This window comes from Telmatherina bonti (assembly GCF_933228915.1).
Source record: "Telmatherina bonti genome assembly, chromosome: 6".
NCBI lineage: Eukaryota > Metazoa > Chordata > Actinopteri > Atheriniformes > Telmatherinidae > Telmatherina > Telmatherina bonti.
In genome coordinates, this window is record NC_136624.1 from 10,056,066 (window position 1) to 10,079,324 (window position 23,259).

Consider the following 23,259-nt stretch of genomic DNA (forward strand, 5'->3'; position numbering starts at 1 on the left):
TCCCCTTTAAGACAAGGGACGGGATTGCGTGCTCCAACTACAAGGCAATAAGTCAGATTAGCTTCAGTAAGTGTTGGTCTCTGCCAAGGCTGCCCTTTATCACAGATTTCTAGGCACAGTCGTGGTGTCAAGGGGATCTAGTTCGGTGACTTTAGCTCTGGGTGTCTGCTTTGAGCATAAGATGTGGTTCTGTTGGCTCCATCACGTTGTGATATTCAGCACCTGCTAGAACAATTTGCAGCCAAGTGTGAAGCTGTTGGGATGAAACTAGTTAAAAAAGGGCAGAGTATCCTCTCCAGGTCTGCTATGAGGTCTTGCTGCGAGTAGCAGAGCTCTACTATCTCAGAGTCCTGTTCACAAGTGAGGGAAGGATGGAGCATAAGATAGATAGGCAGATTGATGATCAGAGTTGTGGAGTCTGCATTGGTCTGTGGTGAAGAAGAAACTTCTTCTCTCTACTGGTTGATCTATGTTCCTACCCTCACTTATGGTCATGAGTGGTGGGAAGTGACTGAAAAAACAAGATTGTGAATTCAAAACTCTGAAATGAGTTTCAGTTGCCTCCTGGACGCCTCCCTGGTGAGGTGTTCCAGGCACATCCCCCTGGGAGGACATTCCAGGAAAGACCCAGGACACGCTGGAAGGATTATATTTCTTGGCTGCTTCATGAGCCTCCCTCCCCAATGAGCTCGCAAATGTGGCTGGGAATGTCTGGACTTCCCTGCTTAGGCAGCTGCCCGGCGACCCGACTCCAGATAAGGGGTAATGGATGGATGGATGGATGGATGGATGGATGGATGTGATGGATGTGATGGAGTTTGAATTCCAGGTCAGACCCCCCTTCCATCTGCTCGAACCCTTCAGTCTGGCTGCTCTGAGTGTGAACATACAGACCTCCGTCACATGTATGTACATGAGTTATACACACAACTGATTCTGTGAGGAGCCTCCACCTGCAGCCTAAGTCTAACCTGCTGCAGGTGGATGTGATGAGATCAGGTGCCATGGCTAACGCAAAATTCCCCCCAACCCTTCTCCATTTACTTATCATATAAAAAAGAAATGAAAAGTGAAGCCCCACCCCATCCCAGCACTTACAGTCCACCCATCCCACCCACCCCCCCTGGACCCAGACCAAGCTGGGTAACTCAGTCCACAGACTGATGAAGATCACAGGTCTGACAGGACCATGGTGAAGAGCAGCAGGCCACTGAGGAGCTGGAATTGCTGGGGAATTAGGGTAGAGGAGGCGTCCTTCTGCACCATCATCCCAGTTCCTGTTAGACACACAGTTTCAGAGGAAACAACACACACATCACTGTTAACAACAACCTGCGTCATCAGAAGAAAATATGAATCATAAAGTTTCACTAACCCTCCACAGCAAAGCGTTGCCATGGGCAACAGGAAATTGGTACAGAAAACCAGCCGAGTTAGAGTTAGTTTTATAAGTATAGATGGTAAATAGTAGCTATAAGTACTGTTGGTAAAATAATCTTTTTTGTTGTTTTGGTTAATATTCTAGAAACTTCTTTATGTCAGTGTCAGATTTGTGAGAGGAAGCCCGGATGACCATCATCAGCGGATGTTCTGAGCTTGTGTTATGTCACTACAGTAGGGTGTTCATGCCTGTCCTGCAGCGGAAACACATGAGTTCTCACCTGAGTCCCGGGACACGATGATCTCCTGCGCCGGCCCGTCTCCGCCCTCGCCCCAGGTTCGGATCTCCAGCACCACATAGCTGTTGTCTTTAGGCAGCGGCAGACTCACGGAGGTCTTGGTCTTTTCCAGAAACTTTAATGCTGTCTGATCTTCGTGTTTATACAGAACCTGGTAAACACAGAGCCATTCACATCAACACAAGACCAAAACAACAACCAAACAACAGCTATCTCCAATTTATCTGCTGCTTTGACGCAACGACTTGGACTTTTAATGACTATATTGTCCTAATGCAAAGGCTGGTACAGACCTTGTAAACAGGATCTTCGATTGTGTTTATTGCCATTTATTGAATCTTATATCTTTCATGGACCGATTAGTGATCTGACCTTCATTTAGCAAAACATTACTTTAATCAGTTAAATGGGTCCACATTTCTTTACGTGACTGAAGGGCTTGTGCTGCTCTGCTCTCCTCAGTCTCACCAAAGTTCAAAATCTTGATAGTTTACAGATAACAAGCTCAGACACGATTTGAGCTGTACTTTCAGTAGTTTCCAAAAGAAATTACGGAAGGAAGTCATTCCACCTATTTATCTCTTGTGGGTTTTACCTTTCAGGCCATTAGGTGACTAAATCAGTCTTCTCTCGAACACCACTACATAAACATTACAGATTGATATTTTTCCTTTTTTTTGGCTCAAACCGATCAGTCAGTTTCAGTCCAAACAAAAGAAAAAATACAAACATGTAATTAATATCTTTAATCCTTTAGATCCCAGTTAATGACATTCTACTGATTTATTGAAAGAAAAGGCACAAAATATGAGTTATTTTCCAAATAACAGATTATAATTTTAATCGTTTCATATCTGGTAGTTTTGATCAAGGCTTTGTGTGTCTATTTGAGCCTTTCGGCAGTGTCGGTTTCCATGCAGACTGGGGAAAAAGAAAGACCTTGTTGCAGATGAAAAGAGGGAAATAAAGGAATGAAAATATTGGACGTGTCAGGAAAACATCAGTGAGATCGTCATGCTGTTGAATGAGTGTGTGAATCAAAACAAACAGGTTGGTTTAGATCACTGGTGTCAAACTCCAGTCATCGAGGGCCAGTATCCTGCTGGTTTTTGTTGTCTCCATTCTTACCGAAATTAATAAAAAGGTTGACTAGAAGCTGCTGAAGACATCTCCATTTGATTTGAATCAGGTGTGTTGTTAGAGGGAAATATACAGCAAGGTGAACATTTTCAGTTCTTTACAAGAAGTTTAATGTTTGGAAACTGACCTGCAGGATAATCTGGAAGTCTGGATTTACAGGGATACTTTAATTATTGGTATTATTGTTCAATAAAATCCAGATTATCATAGAACCAGATATCATTTTGAGCATTGGAAAATCTCATTTGCTGTGATTTGCACTGATTTTTTATGAGAAATTAAAAATAGCAGATGCAGAATATGCTGGATCACATTTTCAGATCTGCTATGCTTTCAGGATACAGCAGCACCAACAACAGTGACCACCCAGACCCTTAGAGTGGGATCTGTCAGGTTGTGACACGTAACGCCCAGTTCCATGATTCTGCAGAGGGTTCTGGACTCCGAATCGGAGTTTGGGAATTTGTCAGATGCTCACCTTGTAGCCCAGTACAGCGGACTCATTGTGCATGGCAGTCACATGATCCCACCGCACGGTCACCGATGAGCCGTGACTCTTCCAGGAGACGTTCCCTGGAGGACGATTGGGAGCTGAAACAGAAATTTAGTACATGAAGAAGAAGAAATGGTTGGAAACTACGGAGACATGGCTCTAGCTTCAGGGCATGACATGGCACAAAAACCTGGAGTCCTGTGGACTGTTTTGAGTCTTTCTGACTGAAACTGACTGTTGGTAAACTCTGATGTAAAACGGTAGGGAGGATACATAGCTGGAAGATCCTGGATCAAGTCCCTGGACTGGCAACAAAGATGAACCACTGTGGCCCCCCCTGAGAAAGGCCTCAATTAGGGCTTTTTGACCAAAGAAGAACCGGTGCTGGTGCTAGAGTCAGTGCTTTGGTGGTTCAGCTCCGTTGCTAGCAAGGGACTGGTTTGTTTTCGACCGAAAGAGTCTGGACAGTGCTGCGTCATTGTCGGCTGGTCACCAAGAACAGAATTCAAGATCTAGAAATGTGGGTTTCTTTTGGATTGTTCGTTGGTGCTGCGTCCCAGTTCTTTTCTTTTGGTCTCCAGAAATCTTCTGTAAAATTTGTTAAAACTAATTTGTTGTCATATTATTATTGTTATTATTACTGCATTACTCCATCACTGTATTTGATTATGGTAATTTTATAGACTATGACATAGAATGAAGACATAGACCAGTTGCATAAACTGGGTATTTATATTATTATGAATTGTTGACATAATTGTTGCTATTGTTATTATTAATAACATTATTGGTATTATTACTGCATTAATCCATCACTGTAGTTGATTAGAATGACATATTAGGGATAATATTTTTATACCTAATATACTGGGTTGTTATTGTATTGCTAATGGGTTACAATTGTTATTAATATTATATCGCTTCATCACTGGGGAAGGTTTAGATATAAGCTTATGCTTCTACCCACTCCTTTTCAACAATTTGTCATGTGTTTATTTATTTTTAGATTCGTCATTATGTTCAAATAAACTTTCTAAACCAAAAAAAAAAAAAAAAAAAAAAAAAAAAAAAGGGTCACTTCTCATACTGCAGGTAACCCCGCAACCAGCAGTTCTTAACTCTGGCCCAGCAAAGAGTTGGGGCCAAGACAAAACCAGTTTTGAGAACCAGGAGCCGGTGCTTATGCAGTCGATGCAGCTCGGTCGAAAAGCCCCCAATGAGGGCAGCCCACTTCTCCCAGTCTAACTAGATACTGGTTAAAGACAAACATTTTTTTGTTTAAATAAAGCAGAAGAGACTTCTCAGATCATTTTTGTGTTCAGTTTAAATGTTTATTAAACAAACACACCTGTGCTGACTGGTGGATGAGTGTGTTCCAGCTGATTTTTACTGTTATCACAACTAACAGAAGCATCAGGAAAACTAGTGATGCTGGAAAAGCCAGTCAAAGAAAGAGGAAGAGGACTGGTTTCCCAGGTGATCCTCATACATCACAGCTGTCTGTTGCAGAATTCAGATCCAGCTGCAATGTGTCCAGAACTCTGCTGAACCCAGCCTCTCTGCCCCCCTCCTGACCCCATCCGGCCCACTGACCTGATCAGTGTCACATATCATCAGAACAGCACCTGGCTAATGTCGTCTTTTTTATGTCTCTTTCATAGACTGTATATAAAAAGATGGACATAGCCTCCGTGACGTCACCCGTAGGTTTCTGAAGAGCTGAATTGAAGGTCGGTGGGCGGTTCCTACCATTACCATCTTGACAGGGGCATGTGTGTCGTCTCTCCCGGAAATTACAATTTTGGGCAAAGAGGTGGAGCTCAGAGGGGGGCTGTGAGCATCATGGTGGATGATCGACATCGAGCGAACTCAGAGCTTTCTGTAGCTAAGAGCTAACCGAGGAGCGAACCAGCTAACGAAGGTAAGCGAGCTAAAGCTAAGTCACGTTGTTAACCGGCTAAAAACTGGTTGTTCTGCATTCTTCTTACTTGAAGTGGGAGATCGGGTACCTGTCAATCAAAAGGACACGCCCCTAAATGTGCCGAACTTCGACATTAAATTACTTTTAAACGGGTGAGTTAGAAAAAAATTCCCTTGCCCGACAGTTGTCATGAAGGTAAACCTGACCTATTAAACCGAAAATGGATTTATGAACCAGGCTGTAAGCATGTTTATTTCTGCTGGGAAGTTGGTCTTTTTAACATGGGAGTCTATGGGGATTTGCTCTGTTTTGCAGCCCCTAGTGGATGAAGGGGGAACTGCAGTTTTATGCACTTTTGCATAGGCTTCACTTTTAACCGCAGAAGGCTCCGTCCATCTGTCATATACGGTCTATGGTCTGTTTGCAGGAATAATTAAATAAAATCTGGATAATGAAGACTTGACCCAAACATAACGATAAGAACAGGAACTGGGTCAGACCCAAAGGTAACGGGAAGTGTCTGAATGTTGCGTGGGGTGGGTGCAGAGGCCGTACGTGGCTTCCTGGTGGTGACGGTAGTCCGTGGTGACGGCGGCCCCGTGCCGGCGCTGTTGTATGCCAGAACAGCAACGTGGTACCGGGTGCTGGGCCGGAGTCCGGAAACCTTGGCAGTCGGTTCCAGCCCCACCGTCCTCACGCGATCCGCCGCTGCTTCTCGCTCATGCTGCCGCCAGTATCGGATCTAAGGTCAGACGTCAGGCCACGTAAAAATGGCGTTCTGCGTGCCCTCACTTTCAGAACCTCTCTGCACGCAGCACATGTACAGATTGGGAGTGCACGTGCTGCTATTAACAACAACTGGTTATCTCCGTTTTATCAGCAGGTAATGAACCTGACTCACCCCCAATAAAACACACACACACACACACACACACACACACACACACACACACACACACACACACACACACACACACACACACACACACACACACACAGCTCTAATGAACAGGACGAGTTGTTCTGAGATCAGATATTAAAGTCAATTATGTGAGTCAGAACAGGTCATCATATAAAATGATCCCCGCTCTTCCAGGAAGTCAAAGATCAAAGGCTGTGATGAACAGCGCTGCCATGCTGCAGGTGAGACGTCACATCAACATGTCTCAGGGTTAAAAGACCTGATTCTTCTTAAGCCGCGTGTTTAAATGAGACAAACTGGACATGACTTATCCTGCTGCAGTAAAACCCTTCCTGTCCAGATGTGTGTGGATCATCACCTCATATCCTCTGAGGATACCGCTGAGCTGCTGGACGGGCTCCCATGACACCTGGATCTCAAAGGCCGACAACGCCGTGGCATTGATGTTTGAGGGTCCCACCGTTGGCTCTGTAAGGAGGAAGTCATAATATACATCAAATGTCAACACATCTGCTGACATCTGATAGCACTGCATGCAGAGGGAGACCTGATAACAGTTCATTTCAGTGTCCATGACTCTGGCTGTGGCTTCCCTCTGCTGGGGACAGAAAATTCTGCAGGAGCCTGACACATCCCAAAACCACCACCAGGATCTAATATGCAAGTCAGATTCTAATGCAGGCTCTACAGGACTTCTGGGCTGAATAACAGCCCAGACTGACTGCTGAAATCAGGATAAAAACTCAGACTATCCAAATGTGCAGCTCAGGTTAAAACATGCTGCACATGAGGCTGCAGATGTCAGCCCAACAGAGACGACAGAGGAGGAGAGAACCAGCAGGATGCGGCCATGCTGCTGGCGGTGGACCATTATAAGGAAGGGTGGCTTTAGTGGACTTCACAAGCATCCCCACCCAGCAGGTCTGAGTCCAACAGAGAAGCTGTGGAGGGAAACTAACCACATGAATGTGCAGAACTAATAACATGCCATCACGTGTACATGGAGCTGAACCTAAAAAAGGCAGAGAATACGCCAACATTTCATGAGTTTACAGCTGCAGGCATCACCAGCAGACGCTTAAAGCCCAGCAGTGGGTGGAGGGTGGACTGGTTCAAGGATGAGTCTGACTAAAGCCCTGCAGGGAGGAAGGCAGAAATGTTTCCTTCTACTCAGAACATTTTCTTCCAGGAGACAAAGTGACTCAGAAATACGGCGGTGACCCACCTTCCTCTGCAGAGTGGACCACTGCCGTCTGGCTGAAAGGACCTTCTCCTCTGCGGTTAAATGCTCTGATCTTCACCTCGAAGGGGCTGTACGGCGTCAGGCTTTCATTGTAGTAGACGTATCGAGATGACTCCACGTTGGGGATTCGCACCTCGGACCAAGAAGACGCGCCTTTCTTCCTGAACGCCAGGATGTAGCCAAAGCCATCCCCGTTCTGGTACTCTCTGGCCATCGGCTGCAGGGTTGAGGGGAAACATCAGCAGAGACAGCGTTCAGACACACACATGCAGGCTCAGGATGCAGCTGAGAGGGACCAGAAACACTAAAACACGCTCAACACGAAGACACATGAGATGAGGATCAATAAGGATTCGATTTAGTAACTAATCAGTACGGGTGTGATGATATATTTTTGTCCCGATTCGATTTGATTCCGATTTTTTGGGTGCCGATTCTCACAATTCTCCAATATTGCAAATTTTTGTAGAATAAAAACAAAAAATGTATAAAACTTTTTTTTTGCTCGTCATTTTTCTTCATTTCAATGAGGAAAAAACAACCCAGTAGCCAGACCATCATTTTGCTGCTGTAACGCCCAAGAACACAAGTAAAAAGTTCAATAAGAACAGTAAAAATGACATAATTTTATAGTGCATTAATTTTGTTTATTTTAAAAAAAAAAAAAATTAAATTGTGAAGAAAAAATTCCCGATTTCCGATTTTTGGATTCGATTTTCCCACCCCTACTAATCAGGAATCGTTCACTCACCGTCCAGGTAACAATCAGCTCATGGCGGTCTCCTCCTCCTCCTCCCAGTCCACTGGGGGCCACTGTGGGAGCTGAGGGCCAAACAGAAACAGAATAAGTAGAGGAAGGAGAATAAAAACAGCATCGCAGCTGGTCTGGTCATGTGACGCGTCACCTGCTTGCTGCGTGCGGATGGTGTGGGACGGGATGCTCGGCTCGCCGCTGCCCAGGATGTTGCTGGCGATGACCTGGAACTGATAATCCATCCAGGGCATCAGTCCGGTCACACGAGCCGACTCAGCGTTCCCTTCGATGTTCTCTGGGTCTGAAAGGCAGCGGGAACATCATCATCATCATCATCATCATCAGGAAACTCTTCAATGTTCTAGAGATGATTGACAGGTCAATCATCAGTCTCATACTGGTCTCTACACTAGTTTCCAGTCTGCTACAGGATCCAGTTTAATGTTTTAAACATGACTGGTCTGAAGCCTTCCAGCCTCATGCTCGGAGGGCTTGTGGATGATCCCAGTCCCGGGATAAAAGCTGGAGCTGATGGAGCTGATGGAGTGTTTTCAGGGACAGATGGACGTATCTGGAGTCGATACTTTGACCAGTCAAAATACTGAACGAGATGATTTTTAAAATATTGATACTGTGTTCATAGAAAACACGGCATTTGTTTTCACTCCACCCTGCATCCTGATGATGCTGCTGTGTTTTAATATTTTACTGGTTTCAAGCAACTTTTTCATCACGTTCAACTTCAGAAAGTTTTATTTTTCTATTAATTTTTAATATAATTATTTTTGTGATGATTTTAAAAAGATTTATTTCAAACTTATGTCCATTTATTTTATTCTCTGGTATATTTTATTATAATGCTATAGGTATTTCTTTCAAGTATTTATGTTTATGAGTTTCATTAGTTCCTATGTCATATTGCCCGTGCAACATTGTGATATTAATTAATATTAAAGATATTAATGTTCCTTGTAGAAGAGTGAGAACGTTCTTTAAGGGGCGGAGCATATCAGTATGGATGAAAAATTAACATAAACTAAAGGTATCACATAAAATGTGTGTATCATCATCCATCATCCTGTTCAGCTGGGACTAAATATAAATACACTTTTCACGTCAGAGGATTCAGACTCTCCATTTTACTACCTGAATGAATGTAAAATCATATAAAAACAAAATATAGAGAAAAATTAAGACTGGAATCAAATAAACTAAAATTAAAGACTAAATAAATGTATAAGAATAAATGAATAAAATTTTAAATAAATAACATAAAATAAATACAAACATAAGAGTGAATAAATAAGACGAAAAAAATGAATGAAATAATTAAAAAATAAATTATTATTATTCGTCATTTATCTAGTTTATTATTACATTGAATATTCATGAATATGCACCATCCCATAACTGTAAATAAAAAAGAAAGTGCTCGTCTTCTGATGTGCAAACACGTCAGTGTCTGCAGAGGACAGAAATGTTGTTGCGACTTACGTGTCCTCATCTTCTTCCACTCTGATGACAGAGATGAACGACCCATGATGACGTATTTGCCAATGGGGCTGTGGTTGTCATAACCTCGACTCCACCTGAGCTCCACCGACGTCTGAGCCACGTTCTTCACCAGCAAACCTCCAGGAGGTCCCGGGGGTCCTGGAAAAGAACAACATATTGTTCAGTCAGAGCTCAGAGTGATGATGAGACGTTCTGATGTTCTGCAGCAGGAACATGAAACTTTTACAGGATGAAAACATGTTCCCATCTTTTCTCTTTTTTCTTTGTTACCATCTGCAACTTCTGTTCCGCTGATTTCAAATCATGTATGTTCATCCTGACACGTGCCTTTCAACAGAATTTTAAAATAAAATATAAACTAAATAAAAAAATTTTTATCAGAAAATCAGCACCTCCAAATCTGAGACCATGGTCCTCAGCCGGAATAGGGTGGATTGCCCTCTCCGGGTCGGGAGTCAGGTCCTGCCTCAAGTGGAGGAGTTTAAATATCTCGGGGTCTTGTTCACGAGTGAGGGAAGGATGGAGCGCGAGATCGACAGACGGATCGGTGCGGCGTCTGCAGTAATGCGGGCTCTGCGCCGGTCTGTCGTGGTGAAGAAGGAGCTGAGCCAGAAGGCGAAGCTCTCCATTTACCAGTCGATCTACGTTCCTACCCTCACCTATGGTCATGAGCTGTGGGTCGTGACCGAAAGAACGAGATCTCGTATACAGACAGCTGAAATGAGTTTCCTCCGCAGGGTGGCCGGGCTCTCCCTTAGAGATAGGGTGAGGAGCTCAGTCATCCGGGAGGAGATCAGAGTAGAGCAGCTGCTCCTCCGCATCGAGAGGAACCAGTTGAGGTGGCTCGGGCATCTGGTCAGGATGCCTCCTGGACCTCCCTGGTGAGGTGTTCCAGGCACGTCCCTCTGGGAGGAGACCCCGGGGAGGACCCAGGACACACTGGAGGGATTACATCTCTCAGCTGGCCTGGGAACGCCTCGGGATCCCCCCCGCAGAGTTGGCAAATATGGCTGGGGAGAGGGAAGTCTGGGCTTCCCTGCTTAGGCTGCTGCCCCCGCGACCCGACTCCGGATAAGCGGCAGAAGATGGATGGATGGATTTTTTTTTTTTAAGTTTTGTTCCACTGATCACCAAATGAAGAAGAAAATGGATCCCTCACCTCGAACCACCAGCTTAGCTGAAGCAGAAGCACTGTCCACCACGGTCTGCGCCGTGCAGGAGTAAGTTCCTGCCTGACTCAGCTGGGCGTTGACGATCAGGAGGTCGCCGATGTTCTCCTTCTGACAGAATAGAGAGAACAGTTAAATCCACCAGTTAGTTTGAGCCAAACCAACAGAACACCAGCTGCGTGCCCGAAGCAGGAACATGAGCTAAATCATCAATCCTGTTCTGAGCCTGGGACTCAGTCCAAAACAGGGTACTTAGTCCAGACCCATGGACAGTCCAGACCCATGGACTCAGTCCAGACCTGGGTACTTAGTCCAGACCTGAGTACTTAGTCCAGACCCAGGGACTCAGTCCTGGTCATGAGACTTGGTCTCGACCCAGATACTGGGTCTAAACCCAGGTACTAGCAGAACCAAATAAATCAAGAAGAAACTGTTTTTTAGAACTTCTGTGGTGAAACTTTGTAAAGTAAAGCTTGTAACTTCAAGTCAAGTCATTTATTTATCGTCCTTGATGGGAAACTTTCTTTGTCCTCAAAAGAAAAACATAAGAAACACTGAACAATAAAAGCTCTACTTACATGACTTCTAAATAAAACTGGCAAATAAACACCATGAAGTTAAAAGAAAAGATGAAAGGATGCTTAAAATGGAACAAAGAACAGACATAAACAAAAGACCCTTCAATTTTAAACACTACTCCCTTTAAAAAGGAAAAAAGAAAAACACACAAAAAAAAACCACTCAAGAAAAAAAACAAACATTACACAAAACATTACATGTACTTACCCCCTGAACGCGGTGGTATGGCCCAGCAGAGTCCTCCAGGTCCAACGGGACCCCGTTGAGAGCCCAGGTGAAAGTCAGGTCCATAGTGGGGTCGTGGGAGGCGTGACACTGCAGAGTGACGTTTTCCCCCTGGTTGATGTCAGCATTGGAAGGAGCCAGCGTGATCTTGGTGGCATCTGCAGGTTAATGAGGTTCAGATGAAAGCATGCAGGCGGGTTCAGGTTGCACAGAGCTGAAGGTGGAGAAGGTTACCTCTGACAGACAGGTGACCCGTGCTGTTGGCTTTGCCCAGGTAGTTCTCAGCGAAGCAGGTGTACTTCCCTTCATCTGCCCTGCTGATGTTGTGGATCCACAGCACGCCGTCAGGAGTCACAGTGATACTGGGAAGAAACGAGAGGGCAAGTTCAGACCTGGGGGTGGCTGATCTGATGGTACCAACCAGTCCAAGGAAAGGTCTCATTTCTTCTTCACTAGAGCTCCCCGTACAGGAGGAAGCAGAGGCATTGCAAGCCATGGGGCAGTACTGGAGTATGCCCCCTCCTCCACCCATTCAGATCATTATGTTTTCATATGTTTCATCTACTTCTCTTTGCTCAGATGATGCTGCTTCCACATGACAAAAGCTGAAAAGAAAACAGCTAATAAAATAAAGAATAATATATAAAAAAAAAAACATTATATATGAACATATTATCTTCATCTCTTTGTAACAATATATAGAAATAGAAAATGTATAATTAGATCTGATAAATAAATGAATATTGATTTAATGAGAAAACTTTGGCGGGCTGTTGAGGTAATTGCAGTCAGATGACGTCATTTTGATCACACTTAAATTTGGAAGTTCACGTTGAAAAACCAGCAAATTGAAAGTCAAAGTTCAGACTTCACTTTTCTTCATTTTTCATTTTTATGTGCAGAAAACTATCAACATTAGCTGTAAATGTTTTCCAAGAAACTGTGCTTAAATATATTCTCCAGTAAATGTCCAATGAGTCACGTTTAGCGCTGAACCGCCTGTGACTGAGTCAGGTTTAGTATTGTCCTGTGTGAACTCCCCAAGAAGCTTACTTTTCTAGTAATTCAATAAATTAAATAATTCAGTAATAATTCTGAGACAGCCCTCTTTCAAAATCAGAGTTTTTAAAGGTTATTTAATCTGAATAAATTGAACTGATAGTAGGTCAGATGACAACTAGACTCTGACTTGTTCATCATTCATTGTGGCCTTGAAGTTGAGATATTCTCCTCTTTATTTGACCAGTTTTAACGTTCTGTAAAATGATGGAAGATCAACTGTCGCGATAACTGTGACATTTTCCCAATCTACTGATCCTACAGATGAAACTATATTAATCACTGGGAAGGGGCTAAAATTCTGACAGGAAGTTCACCTGAGCAAATTTAAGCTCACTGGAGCTTGTCTTGTCATTTAACTCGATTTCACTTTACAGATTAGTCTACAATAATTCTCTTTTGTCCCTTTTACTTTTAAGCAAGCATATGATCTCATCCCTTGCTGGTTTTTTGAAGAGGTCTGGTAACACCGAAAGGAGGCAGTAAGAGATCTTTAAGTACAGGAAAGCAGCTATCATAACAGTACTGTACCAAAATAACATGGAGCAACTCAGCTTCAAGAATCTATCGAGCACTGGCATTCAAGCCAAAGACAGTTCAAACTCCAGATAATTATACAGAAATGTCAGAGAAATATGAGAACATGATCAGAAAAAGGTCACCTTTAGCATTTCTGCTAACTTCTGCTAGCTTCAAGCTAACTGATCACAAAGATGTCTGTCTCCTCACGGAGTGAACTAGCAGTCAGAATCATAAATCATGACTTATTTTTGCTGGTTTGTGACCAATGGTTTTATTTCAGCTCTAAAAAAAACTGTTCTAATGTGTTTTCCTGTGACTTTTGCTTCCAATAAAGCATGAAGGTTTTGCTAGTTTCAGTAAAAATGAAAGTTTTCGTGATTCAAATTCCAAGGACTACTTTTCTCATTCCTAAGATGACTGTATTCAATCCTGGGAGTACATCAGTCATTCCTAAATGGATCACAGAAAGTAATGTGGTTTGCTTTTAGGAGGATATAACTACAGCCCTGAGAGGACACTGCTGTGAAGTGGTGCTATACAAATAACAACAAACCCTTGACACTTTACACTTTGTTCCGGGGTAATCTACTCTGACATGGCAACACATACTTGGATTGTGACACTTCTGATATGTTAACACGGGTTTCAGACTTCTTTTGAGACCAAGGTTATATATAGAGACCTTGTAGTTTTAAAGATAAAATCCATTTATTTTAGCTGTTATTTTAGACATTAGGCAGAAATAATAGACCTCATCTAGAAATGGATCGAGGAAACTCACACTTCCAGTCACAGAAGAAACAACAGGTTTACCTCAAAGCTTAATCATCTCCAGCTACTTTCTTAACCATGACAATGAGCTCAGCGTCTTCCAACGGCCCCCACGGTCACCAGATCTCCCTCCAACAGAGCAGCTTCAGGATGTGGTGCTTTCATGTCAACGTGGAGCAAAACCTCTGAGGAATGTTTCCAACACCTTGTTGAATCCATGACACCAAGAATCAAACTGTCTCAACTGAGTTAATGTTGGTTTGGCTACTTGCTCAAATAGCCTGTTGATAAAGTTGGACATAAAACAAAGAAAAATCCTCACTGGATGATTTCTCTTCTCAGTCTGTGCAAGAAGCTGTGAATTCTTCACCATTTCCTCAGTACACATCCAGCTACATTACCAGCATTCTCAGAACGACTGTAATGAAAGCTCCAAACTCATGGTGGGGTCTCTCATAGGCTACGTTCAGACTGCAGGGTTCGCTGCTCATATCGGATGTTTTTGCGAAATCTGAATTTTTATGAAAGTCCGTTCACATTTCCGATCAAATGTGACTTGTATGTGATCTCCTGTGTGAACCTGAGGCGTACCAGAAGCGTCCCGCAAGCGTAGAAGACACAGTGACGTGCAGTGACCGTGCGTGTGACGTCTTTGTGTTTGTGGAAGTAAATATGGATGGCAGCAGAGCATCTGCTATTTTAAAAGTTTTGTCTAACCGTAAAAGTAAAAAAAAAAAAAAAAAGTTAAACGTTTTGTCCAACCGTCACCACAACGTTGTGAATGGGTTCGTTTTAAGGAGACATTTACGGAAGAGGAAATTAAAAGTTTTGGTCAGCAACAACGGTAGAGAGAAACGTTTGGGTACGGAGTCGCAGTCAGGATCGGTGGGAGAGTGATGTGAGCACATTTACCGATAAAGATTTTATAAACAAGAAACGCAGCATAATGACGTTTGTCGTGTGTCAATGACGCGTTGGTCGGATTAATGCGACCTGACCGTTCAGACTGAAGTCACATGGCAAAAGAGAGATACATATCAGATTTAGGACCACATATCCAAGCGGCCTGGGTCGCTTTTGAAAATATCCGATCTGTGTCGTTCAGACTGTTTAGAAAAGATCGGTTACATGTCGCATAGGGGCTCAAACACCGGATTTAAGTCACTTCAGCCTGTAGTGTAAATGTAGCCATAGTCAGGGAGGATAGTGGAACTTATCAATGCACAGATTTGTAGTTTTTCTCTGTTTTTATGCTTGTCTGTGTGAAACGGCAGCAGGAATGAGCCACAGGAAAAGCAGCTAACCCAGCTGGACTACCTGCTGCTGTTGGTGAGCAGCTCCGTCCCGCGGCTCCAGAACAGGATGGGCTTCGGAGCAGCTCGGGGGCGACACTCGATCATCACCTGGCCCCCTCTGGCTGCTGGAATCAGCTTCCTGACAGGATTCAACCTGAAATCTGGAGCCTGAACTGGAAGGAAGAGACACAGCGGAGGATTGCTCATTTCAATAAGAGAGTCATGTGACCAACTCCACCTTCAACTTGTATAAATACAACAAGACGTCATGAACGATTTGTGTGTGTAACTATATGAGTGTGAGGGTTATATCCTCCTACCTTGGACTCTCAACTCAGCAGAAGAGTGAATGGTTCCATGTTTGTTTTCAGCTACACACTGGTACATGCCAGAATCCTCCAGAGCCAGGTTACTGATTCTAAGATGAGCTCCATTCACCTCCAACCGGTCCTGAAGATCCACAGAGAGGAGGACCACAAGCAGGCAAAGAATAGAGACGATGAAGAGCAGTACAAAGACAGAAAGTCATCAAAATAAATAAAGAAGTGTCTGATTCATCAGCTTAACCGAGTTACCAGGCAGGCAAAGCAAAGACATTTATTAGAAAAACCAAAAACTCCAAATCCACTTTATCATGCTGGATTTAGCTATCAGACAGCAGATCTATTAGATTTGTTATTGTGCTTTTCATGTATTTCCAGTTTATGATTTTTAGAGTAGGGTTAAAATCATAATACTACAAAGATTTATGACAATAAGTTGCGCTAAAGAGATCCTGCCCTTCAGAGTGGGACGTTATAAACAGACGTATGATGTATTAGCCTCAGATTAGCAGCTAGCTAGCTAGCTACGTTTTCCTCCTCCAACCCAGAGATCCAGAGAAACCTGAGCTGTGTTATTCTACTGAGGAGGAACGGCAGGTGAGGAAAAATTAGATACATTTTTATCTGGAGTGAAGCTGAAACATAGCTTGAAAAAACTTTATGTGAAGATTTATGCAGTAAGGCAGCATTGTGGCTGTGTTTTACCTGTGTGCTGAGTGGCTGTCCGTTTCGCAGCCAGCGGACAGAGGGTCGAGGTTTCCCAGCAGCCAAACAGCTCCAGCGAAGCTCGGAACTGATCTCCACCTCCGAATCGCTCATCACTTGCAGCCACTCTGGCTGAGCTGCAGAGGAGAACAGGAAGAATTGTATTAAGATACAATCAAACTAACAGAAGTTCTTACATAAAGTTCTGTGTTACCTTGAACATTGACACGTCCCTGGTACATGTCACTTCCCTCCGAGTTGTACGCTTCACACTCGTAAATACCCTCATCATCAAAGGAGAGTGCTGGCAGGGAGAGGGTTGGGCCGTCTAAAGAGGAGCCCACTTTGGACGGCATTAAACCATCCACCTTCCTCCATCGAAGTTTGGGGACCGGACTGTAAGATGAGTCAGATAAGTCCAGTAAAGACACAAAATCCAGCAAAGCATTTGACAGCAGACCATTTAGCATCTGTATATCAGCCATCAGGCTAGCAGGTGCCCCAAAGTTAAATATGAGTCAAAACCAGAGAAGATTTACAGAATAAGTCCAGAAAACTTTGAGGATTTCGGAGGCGGGAACTTACTTTCCATAGGCGAAGCACTCTAACAGGATGTTCTGTCCAGCTAGGCCGTACGTCTCTGCTGGGAAGCGAACTTTAATACTCGGCGCTGACTTCCTGGGATTTGCTGAAATGAAAACAAACTGACAGATGTAATATGTAGATCTGATGTTTCTGCTACACCCATAGCACCCATGTTTTTAGCCTATTCTTGGGGGCGCTGAAGAACCCCTAGACTGAAGCAAAGCACCCCTAAAATCTGATTTGTTTCCTTTTAGTGTATGCATTTTTTTAAAATAAAAAAAAAAAAAAATACTATAAAAGTGTAGAAACTATACACTACCTGGTTTAAAAAGTAGTATTGTAACAAGGTACAGATGAGTCTAAGCCAGGCTTTTGAATCAAAGGAGTCACCACTGCATGCTTAAACGGTACAGTCCCATTTAATAACCTAGAATTCAAAGTATTGAGAAGGGGCCGCAGAGGGTAAAACCTCTCTAAGAAGATGAGGTGGAATAGGATCATTGGGAGACCCAGCAAGCTTCATATGACCAATTATTTCTGTCAGAGAAGACAGAGAGACCGGTTCAAACTGATGAAAAACAGCAGAACATGTAATCAAGGTGAATGGGTCAAAGGAAAGAGGATCAATGAGGGACCCAATAGTCCAAACCTTATTTACAAAAAGGTTTAAAAATTTCTCACACACTTTAGTTGAGCTCTTCATGCAAGCTTATTGGGTGGCGTTCAGAAATTATAAACAGTTTTAAAAAGATCATGAGGATTGTGACCGAGGCAGCAATAGCCGAAAAGTACTGTGTTTTAGCAGCTCTCATAGTTCTCCGACAGCAACGCCAGCTATCCCCGAACATTTGAAAAGACACCTGTAACTTGTCCTCCTTCCACTTTCACTCAGCTCTCCTACAGTCACGTCTAGCAGCTCGTGTAGCGTTATTTATCCAGGGATCAGGTCTAGGCTTCGAAAGCCTAGTTTTTAGTGGAGCCACCTCATTTAGAATACTTTGAAATGAAGAATTGAAGTGAGAGATAATGTCTCAACATCCCAGAGATTCGGATGTAACCAAGTTAAAAGCTTGTACAGTTTGGTGTACTAACTATGGAAGAAATAGATTTTTCTGCACTGCCACGTTGGCTGAGAATATTATTATTCCCAAGTGTATGGGATTTTATGAATGGATTTTTTTGTGCTAGTAGTATATGAGGTACTTAGTAGAACTGTACAGGTTTGGTGGAATAACTGTTGAAGAAATTAATTTTATTACACCTCAAAGTTGGCTAAGAATTCAATTTATTTCCACGTGCATGTGATTTTTTTAAATAGATTTCAGGAAAAGTACACAGTAAAAGTACATCATAGTTTCTGTGGTAGTAGAATTGGAGGTACTTAGTCCAACTCTACAGGTTTGGTTGACTAACTATGGAAGAAATGGATTTTACTGCACCACAGGGTTGGTTGAGAATGTAATTCATTTCTATGTGTATGGGATTTTACCAATGGATTACAGGAAAAGTATTCCATAATCTTTGTATTATATAAGGTACTAAGTCCAACTGTACAGGGTTTAGTGGACTAACTATTGAATATATTCATTTTATTGCACTTAGCACGTTTTGTGCAAGAAATTGTTTTTATTTAGTTTTACTATTATCATTTCACTTTAACCAAACTATCTGCTATTGCTCTATAAAAAAAAAAGGCAGCTAAACAAAATGAAATAAGAAAGAAAGAGAGATCTCTCTTTCTTTATATATTGCATATTATATATGCTTTATTTTGAAATCCGAAGTAATCGTTGGTAGCGGTTGGTTTTACCATAAAGTTGAAAGTAAACGCGGACTTAAAATAAAGTGTAGGCTAGCTTGACTGCGGATACGAGAGAAGCGGCTCACTTGACCACAGCGAGAAGAAATGAGACAGCGCCGTCGCCCATGATCTGAGCCGACCACAGAAGGAAGAGAACAGCTGATTGGGTCCAATAAACGCCATGAAACAAAGCGGCGGGAAGCTGACCAGGTAGCTCCAGAATACGCCGGCAGTAGAATCTGTCAGGAAAGCTTTCATTTTCACCAGCCTGCTGCAGCGTTTACCCCGTCGTTTGCATCGTCTGTCTGCAGGAGCAGCTGGAACATGGCGCAGGTACGCCGGTACACCTGAGAGAAGCCAGGGCTGGATAGATTCATGTCCACCCCGTCCAAGTAGGCACATGTTTCTGACAGAGGTTCGAAGATTTAGAAGTGTTTGGCAATCATAAACCAATAAACGACAAAATCAACAGAAATACAACCAAAGCCTGAAGAGACAGACAGCAGCCAGAACATACTGGCGCCATCTAAACCTAAATCAGATGGAAATATGATTCATATGATTCTTCTTGGAGAATCGTGTCTAAACAATATGATCAGATCAGGAAGGAAGCAAAGCTAAACAACATCCATGTGCTGTTTAACACACTGCTTGTGTGAAAGTGGGAAAGTGGCAGAGGAAGAGTTATTTCCTCTGAACGGATATATTAAATCATCCTGCTCAGATTTCTCTGGCTCTACTAAAAATGAACATGGTGTCATTGAGGAGGACGTCTCACCAGCCTGTAAAGCAGGACATAAGACCAGAAATACATCCAGTATGCTTCACCAGTTGCAGGATAACCTGCAGCTCGATACCAAAGAGGAAACTACAAACAAAACTACTCAATTTAACTAAATAAAAGCCTAAAAGTTTTCATGATGATTGATAATCTTTGATTTTGAGATCATTTATTTTACTTAAGTTTGAGAGAGTTTTGGTTTTAATTGTTGTTTTTTTGCTTGAGTTTTAAAAAGTTTTGCTTGGAGATTCTGAAACAAATCTGATTCCATACAGACTGGAGCGCTGGGATACTGATTGAAACCTAGTAATTCAACATCCATATCCTCCATCTGTAGTTAGTGTCCAGATATGAAGGGCAGATTCTGACGTTTTCACTCAGTTTCGGCTCAGTTAGATGGGCGCCATCGTACCGTCCGGCAGTATGGTGAGGGAGACCGGTTTGCTGAAGGTGCTTTTGGTGCTGATCTCCAGATTAATGGTGGTGAAACAGAAGTAGTTCCCGGTGTCGTTTGGCTCAGCTTTGGCCACGTGCAAATTCCCTGTGACCTGAGACACAAACCAGCGGTCATCATCCTTCCTGATGAAGGTGGGGAACTCGTTGATCAGCCAGCGGTAAGACAGAGCTGAGGGAGGGACAGATCACAGAGATCCAGTCAGCTGGACATAAAAAGAATTCTTATTTCCTCTTAGGTTCATATTTCTGATGATTTCACGCCTCAAACCCCTGAAACGTGTTCTGTCTAACTAACATGAGATTTGTAGGAGAGCGTACCTGGGTAATGTGGTGGGGGCTGACAGGCCAGAAAGGTTCCTGCACCCTCGTAAGCTGTCTGAGGACTCCTGCTCTCTGGAGGGAAGTCATGGAGATCTGGAGAAGCAAGACAACCCCAGAAATGAGATGACCAGATGTTAAAAGAAGCGCTGACAGTCCAGATGTTCTTCACTCACAGCCGAATTTCAGGCTTGCTGCTCTGCTGATGATGGTCCCACAGCGGTTGATGGCCAGACACTGGTATGAGCCTGCATCTCGAGAAGGCTCTGGGCTGCTGATCACCAGGGTACCGGCCACCAGAGAGTACCGGTCCGAACCCAGAGGGACCTCCGTGCCATTCAGAAGCCACCTGCAAGACAAAAGTCAGGGACAGGAAAGTAATTTTTCTCCTGAACACCGAGACACTTGATGTTCACTGCTGTTAGGAAGAAATTCTCTTTCTTCATTTTAGACTCATAATCTGGTCAGTTCTGTGTTCTGTGTGTTTCTGAACACATGGATGAAGGTCATGGATCACACCTTTCATTCCTGTGTGTGTTACTCACCTGTAGGAAGCAGCTGGATTGGCTCTGGCCTGGCAGCTGAGGGTCACCTTGCCTTCAGTCAGGCCCTCTGGGTAAATGAAACTGCTCGGCTGTTCTTCAAACACAGGCCCGCTGTCGTGACTCGACACACACACATCTCCAGCTGAAAACCACATTTGAAAAGTGACATGCTGAGTTTGGAAGTGTGTCCACGGTTCACTTCGGAGGACACGCTGACGTGGCGGCAGGTCCGCTTGTTATTCTGCTGCTCTGCCACATGGAGGCGGTGTTTGGAACACAAGAACAACTCTTTGCTTGCTCTTTCCTGTTGTTGTTTTGAGATGAAGGGATTTAATTGGACAAAGACAGGTGTCCTTACTGCTCGTGATGGGTGAGATTGATGTAAACATGGCGACGTCAGTTTTATTTTATAGATCTTGTGATTAAAATGAAGTATAATAATGTAAATCGGCCAATCAAAGCCAGCGTTATGATGAGATTTACCTCTCGTAAAACAGATTTACAGAAAATATTTCAATAATTTCCATATTTATCCATGGATTCAACTGTTTGCATTGGTGTTCTTCATGTTTATATTTACCTCTGGCTGCTAAAAGAAATGCTCCTCTACAGCATAACAAGATGATTTTAAAGTAAGTGGGAGAGAGTTGTGCGCCCAGATTCTTCCTCGGTTGCTGACGAGCTTGCTGAGAAACATTTAGCTATCTCTTCATCAAAGTAACTTTTCTCTGTTCGCTTCAGCTCCTTAAATCGTTGCAGAGAAAATGTCCACATGCAGATTTAGGTTTCTTTGGGCGTGAAGGGGTTTATATGCAATAAAAGCCTTTCATTAAAACAATGGGGAAAGAAAATCCTTCACCGTTTCCTGTTTTCTATCCACAGTTACTTTAATATTTGTGTCTGCATGATGCTTCCAGCCCTGATGAAGTCTCACACATAAGAGCTTTATTTTCTAACTATTTCACACAGAATTACAGATAAATACCAATTCTGTTTGGGTTTGTCATTTTCCAGCAGAAATCCACAAATATCCTGGAGGGACAATTATCAGAATGGCCAAAAACATTCAATCGTCTACAGATCAGGAACAGTCGTGAAACACATCAGGGTCTTTGACTCCACACTGCCAGACGCTACTCGTCCTCTCATCCTGCTTTCTCCTTGAAGAAAGCAACTCCTGCTGGGATCTGGTGTCTTACCCTGCTTTTTAGAGGCTGTTGGCAGTTTCCAGAGCGCCTCTGTACAGGTTGTGTGTCCGAGACGTGATCAGCAACACAAGCGACTGTACTCTCAGCATATCTCTTCACACTGTACACCTCAGACTTCCAGTACAACTCCAAGTCATCTGCAGAAATACTCTGATTACTCTACAGTTTCCAGGTGTATCAGTGATAGACAGGAGTAATCAGAGTACTACCTACATTGTGGGAGAAGAGGTGGAGGTGGTGGAGGACTACAGGTACCTGGGAGATCAGCTGGACAACAGACCAAGTACCAGTTCTGACCCTTCCTCTGGAATCAGGAATGAACATTTCTTCCACTACTTGAGTGTTTTTGTTCCAGGAGAGCAAGCATCCAAACATCTCACAGGAAACTATCAAATCGAAACATTTTCCACGTGTGTAAAAGTTTTCCATCCCAGCTTTCATATCTATGAAAGATGACGATGATTTTTGATAAAATGTATATTTTAGCTGCGATGGACGAGGGCTTCATGTTCTCCACCCTGACCCGTCTCCTAGCAACACGTCTTGTTCTGGTTCAGCAGCATCACGTTGTAAACATGAAGTTCATGGAAAACAGAAATCCTGCCACCAAGGTCGTCGTTCGGTACTGTTCACCAAATCTCTTCAGCTGAAATCAAAATATTCCACGACTGTAGTACTGATATTTACACAGTGTCACTGAACATGTCAAAAGGTCTGTTTGCTTCTTTGCACAACAAATAAGGCACCAGAGAAGCTAAAGCAGCTTTAAAAGCTCACTTTTTTCTATTTTATTCTAATGAAACTGTTCTGGTTAGTTTAAGAGATCTGGGTTACTGTTACCTCATCCGTCACTGCTGGATGACTGTTTAAGGCTCATCCTGAAGGTGCTCTAGCACCCTGTTAAATATTCCACTACTACAGTTTTAAAGCGTCACACATAGAGTTGTTTGTCCATTCAGAGACTCCGTAGTAAAAATGGTGGCACAAATATGGCAGCTACCCACGGCATGCAGAAATTAATGGTTCATATTAAGTGAATAAAAATAGAAGCCATTTTAGTGAAGTTGTGAGATACCAGTAGAAACAGAGTTATGAATGACAGATTACTTTGTTACAAATTCACCTTTAAAAGCTTTTAATCGTTAATAATCATCATCTGGATCCACTCAGATCTCTGCAGCACATCAGCACTTCCACTAGAGCTCATCCCAGTCTTGTGGACTTTTTGTTTTTCAATGTGACGGTTTATT

The 23,259-nt window shown here is 43.1% G+C and overlaps 1 protein-coding gene across 1 annotated transcript in view; it reads right to left on the bottom strand.

Moving 5' to 3' along the window:
• Positions 1-1,170: 1,170 nt before the first annotated feature.
• Positions 1,171-23,259, bottom strand: part of cntn2 (contactin 2) — a gene marked incomplete at both ends in the record, with an annotated part of 35,595 nt that continues 13,506 nt past the window's right edge. Inside the window, 21 exons of the mRNA XM_079242868.1 lie at positions 1,171-1,277; positions 1,662-1,830; positions 3,298-3,410; positions 5,789-5,975; positions 6,514-6,623; positions 7,381-7,615; positions 8,150-8,220; positions 8,304-8,453; positions 9,647-9,805; positions 10,827-10,947; positions 11,623-11,798; positions 11,875-12,002; positions 15,310-15,460; positions 15,608-15,737; positions 16,316-16,452; positions 16,530-16,711; positions 16,901-17,003; positions 19,895-20,107; positions 20,257-20,352; positions 20,433-20,605; positions 20,802-20,943. Of these exons, the coding sequence (XP_079098994.1) occupies positions 1,171-1,277; positions 1,662-1,830; positions 3,298-3,410; positions 5,789-5,975; positions 6,514-6,623; positions 7,381-7,615; positions 8,150-8,220; positions 8,304-8,453; positions 9,647-9,805; positions 10,827-10,947; positions 11,623-11,798; positions 11,875-12,002; positions 15,310-15,460; positions 15,608-15,737; positions 16,316-16,452; positions 16,530-16,711; positions 16,901-17,003; positions 19,895-20,107; positions 20,257-20,352; positions 20,433-20,605; positions 20,802-20,943 (3,053 nt within the window). The remainder of the gene's footprint in view (positions 1,278-1,661; positions 1,831-3,297; positions 3,411-5,788; positions 5,976-6,513; positions 6,624-7,380; positions 7,616-8,149; positions 8,221-8,303; positions 8,454-9,646; positions 9,806-10,826; positions 10,948-11,622; positions 11,799-11,874; positions 12,003-15,309; positions 15,461-15,607; positions 15,738-16,315; positions 16,453-16,529; positions 16,712-16,900; positions 17,004-19,894; positions 20,108-20,256; positions 20,353-20,432; positions 20,606-20,801; positions 20,944-23,259) is intronic.